General features: G+C 32.8%; 1 protein-coding gene across 1 annotated transcript in view; it reads right to left on the bottom strand.

Annotated features, from left to right (window-relative positions):
• Positions 1 to 4,032, bottom strand: part of LOC119584982 (kinesin-like protein KIF13A) — a gene marked incomplete at its 5' end in the record, with an annotated part of 70,347 nt that overhangs the window by 9,665 nt on the left and 56,650 nt on the right. The window contains 1 exon segment of the mRNA XM_037933590.1: positions 1,045 to 1,116. Coding sequence (XP_037789518.1) covers positions 1,045 to 1,116 — 72 coding nt within the window.

The following is a 4,032-nucleotide window of genomic DNA, read 5'->3' as shown; positions in this document are numbered from 1 at the left end:
CTCACCTATAATCATTCTCCCTTAAATTATTATCTTGTTGCTGATAAGAAATCACACATATAACAATTCTTCCACACTACAATATGCAGTCAATACTTGCTGCATCATTCATAACAAATTGCTTCTTTCCAATTTTTCTGGTGTTCTTAACTCTTATGTAGCAGCTGTGGCCTTCTCTTAATACAACTAGTTTTCCTGAATATGTGTCCTAGGGTGTGCATGAACCCAGTTACTGACTTCATAAGCACCAATTTAAATGTCCTTCACTCTTAATTCAAGTGATACTATCAACATTCCTGTAAATAATTTACATACGAAATTGGAAAGAGTTTTTTCTTCCTCAAAATTTCCGTACACTAGATAACTATCTCAGAAACAGAGTGAATGGACTAAACTACACAAAAAAAGAAAATTTTAAATCTATTCTCAATAAATTATTGGGAATCATACCTTTTCTGAAGTTGAAACCATTCAGTCAATAAAAAATAATAGTATCTAAGATGATCATTCTGTGATACTTTTGTGTGATCTACAAAAAGAAACAAGCACTTTAACTTTTACTAAAACCAGCAATCAAATCTTGTGCTTCTTACTAGCATTGGCACAGCAAGAACTAATAAAATAAATCTTAAAAATAACTTGTAACTAGCTGCAAACTATCAAAACAATGAACCACTAACAAGGCACTAAAATACTAATAAATAAAAATGGCAAAATACATATGCTTCATTTATAAAATCACTAGACATAAATATCACAACAAAAAAAGGAAACTCGCAACAAATGAAATCAATAAACAATATATCAATAATGTAATATGGTGTGTGTCAGAGACAGAAAATTTGTCATTAAGGCAGTTGCTACAGAAGAAAACGCGAGCAAATTATTCCTCAGCAGGTGAGTGACAATACCATCGTGGCCACTAATGTACAGGGGGCCAAAGAGAGAGAGCAACTACATAACAAACTTAGGAGCAGATAGAGGAGGTATTCATGGCATCATTCGGCATCTACAGACAACACCAAAGACAAGAACTGGACATACACTTGGCAGGAGTGGATCCCTGAAGTCTGAGAGAGTTGAGGTTCAGGTTCAAATTGAGGAACGTAGGTCGAGCTGTAAAACCAATCAAGGTCATATTAGCATTCCCCCTAAATTACAGAGGGCAAAGAACTGTTATTGCGAAACTGGTACTTTGCAAAGAAAAATGTGAAGCCTCCAAATTCAATGCCCCATGTCTCACCAAGAAAAAATGAAAAAGTCTACGTCCAGGAAAAGCATAAAGGAATGAGGGACTAGCCCTTAAAAGTGAAGATGAATACAGCTATTTCAAAACCCAACCTGGAAAGGAAGATCAGTGAAGTACAAAGATAAGCTCTGAAACTTATACTTACTCACAAACTACAGGAACTTGTTATTCAGAGAAGAGTAATTATCATTTGACACCACAATTAGTGTATACTGTGACCTTAAAAATAATGTAACTAGCCACCAAGAATCCACTTACATGGATCATACCTATTCTTTCTACATGTGGTAATGTGTAACATGTGCCAGGCAAAAAGACATTAAAGTTTGAAATATTCACATAATTTTTTCCCTTATTTGGCAAAGTTTTTAATCTTGAATTATCCAAAACATTACTCATAAGCACACGTAACCCTTGAAATACATGAAAACTGTTAGCCTAGGCATTTTTACACAAGAGTATCACTGTCACCTGTGCACAACAAAATAAATACAACATAACATTATATGGCAAAATCCTATTAGAGAAACATCACTGCTTATGACACCACTGATAAATATGTTACTACTATGAAACTTATCTTGAAAATGTGACTTTAATGTTCCCTGGTTATTATAGTTCCATAATTCTCTCAGATACCTGATATACTCGTTTTTTTATCATCAGTACAGTTAGCTGTCAAAATCATTAATTTTTCATAATTAAAATATTTATGCAATGTTTTTTCATATATCTTTAGTTACATAAAACAGTCAAGTTTATATCATCACAACATTTAAACAAGGTTTTAATCACAGGATTAGAACTTATTCACAGAGTTATAACACTTTAGTTACAACACTTAATTTATCCAAAATCTCAATTTCATATCCAACAGAACTCGCACACATTGAGAAATGTTTGCCGTAATTAAAGATGGGAAAGGGGGAAAGGCACAGACTTAGTGACTTCATATCAAGAGAGACTTTTAAAAACTGTTTGTGAAACATCAAGTCATTATAGGGAGTTACACCCATACACAAATTTCATATAGCATTATTCCATAGGAAAGAAACAACTCTTGAGTGAAATACAGATATATTAGGTCTTTGACAAGCAGCACTCATTCCTATGGTTATAATGTCTTTATGAACTAACACAAATAAGGTTTAATCATTGAAAGCTGAATGAACTTTAAAAAATATTGCTTGATATGCCTTTTAAAACAAAGACTTCATGTTTAGTTCCTTTTCTCATTCTTTTCTGCACTTTTATCTAGTTTTCCTACAACTAATATGAGCAAAGGTTACGAATTTATACATCAAGCTTTAGAATAAATCATGGACAGGAAGTATGTTAATCTAGAATAATATCAAAAATACTTAAAGGTAAAACAGAATGAACCAACAAGGAACCCAAGATCCAACCTGTTTTAGGATAACTTATTAATGTTTATTTATCATCTTTTAAAATTCACATGTGCTAAATATAACAATGATAATGGTGAAATAAATTGAAAACCTCACGATCAAAACATTAATTGTTCTGCTGTACATAAATTTACCTGGAAGCTACAGGAATGTGTTAGCATTTCAGAATTATAGGCTAACAAGGTCTATTTCTTTGTTTTCATCCACTTTCATCACTCCCTCTCTCTTGCTGTACAAGAATCAGCTACAGGAGGTACACAACATTTAAAACCTATAGCTTTCTATACTCAGGAGGGATTGACTTTTTACTTTTCTTGCATTTTCTTTTAATATCTGTTGCCCAATTTTTAACTAACTATTTTCACCCTGATTGTTTTCCTTCTAAACACTGTTTTACTTTTATTATCATCCCTCTTCATCCTTATCCTTTTTTAATTAGGAAAAGATTAAATATTCAAATACCCATTCTATATAAACAATAAAGTCTAATAATGAATTAAATGTCAGGCTAAATTTCAGTATATCTATCTACAATTAACAATGACTGACATTAATTTCTATACAAAAATGTTGCCCTTTGTATATCACAAGAAAAAGTTATCTGTATATCTATGAAGAGAATAGACATTAGGCTAAATTTTGCTATATACATCAATGTTCCTGATTTCTGGGATTTAGAGGGACTTTAGAATTGGGTATCAGAGAGCAACATTTTGTCTATACAATCTGTAATGTAATGTGAGCAAATCTTCTAAAGTAAGCTTCAGGAAGTGTGTTGGTAAATATCCATTCCTCTTGAAAACATCAATTATATAATAGGAAGCCATACTGTATAAGCTGTAAAAGCATCCAAAATTAGGTGATACACAATGCAGGGACCAGACTGGAGTATCTAGGGATTATTCTAACTTCGAAAATAACCACAAATAAAACTGGAACGTAATTAATAATCAGAAATACTTTGAAATAAAAAGGTATTCAAATACCTAATGACTGAGCTAAGAATGGCTTTATGACAGCCATAATACAGCTTTCAAATCAATGTCTGATCTGACTGACTGGTTGCATTCAACTTTCTATGATTGACCTACAACACAAGGTATGCAGTAGTCAGCAACTGGAGCAGTGGAACATCTGTGGAACAAGCCAGGTGCAGAGGAATGAGCTTGTGAAGGTCAAAACTTATAAGGCCGTACCATGTTTGAGCCCTTGAAAGCACCAAGTGTGAAAGAATAAATTTTTTCAGTATGTTTTATTCTTCAGTAAACTGATGTCTTCCAACTGGACGTCAGCAGGAGCAATCTTCTACATCACTAAAAAGGCTTATATACTGTATGTATGACATTTAGGAATGCCTAAACTTTTCTTTACCTT

The sequence above is a fragment of the Penaeus monodon genome, chromosome 19 (assembly GCF_015228065.2).
Source record: "Penaeus monodon isolate SGIC_2016 chromosome 19, NSTDA_Pmon_1, whole genome shotgun sequence".
Taxonomy (NCBI): Eukaryota; Metazoa; Arthropoda; class Malacostraca; order Decapoda; family Penaeidae; genus Penaeus; species Penaeus monodon.
The sequence above is the reverse complement of the archived record's forward strand: the minus strand, read 5'-3'. Positions and strand labels throughout refer to the sequence as shown.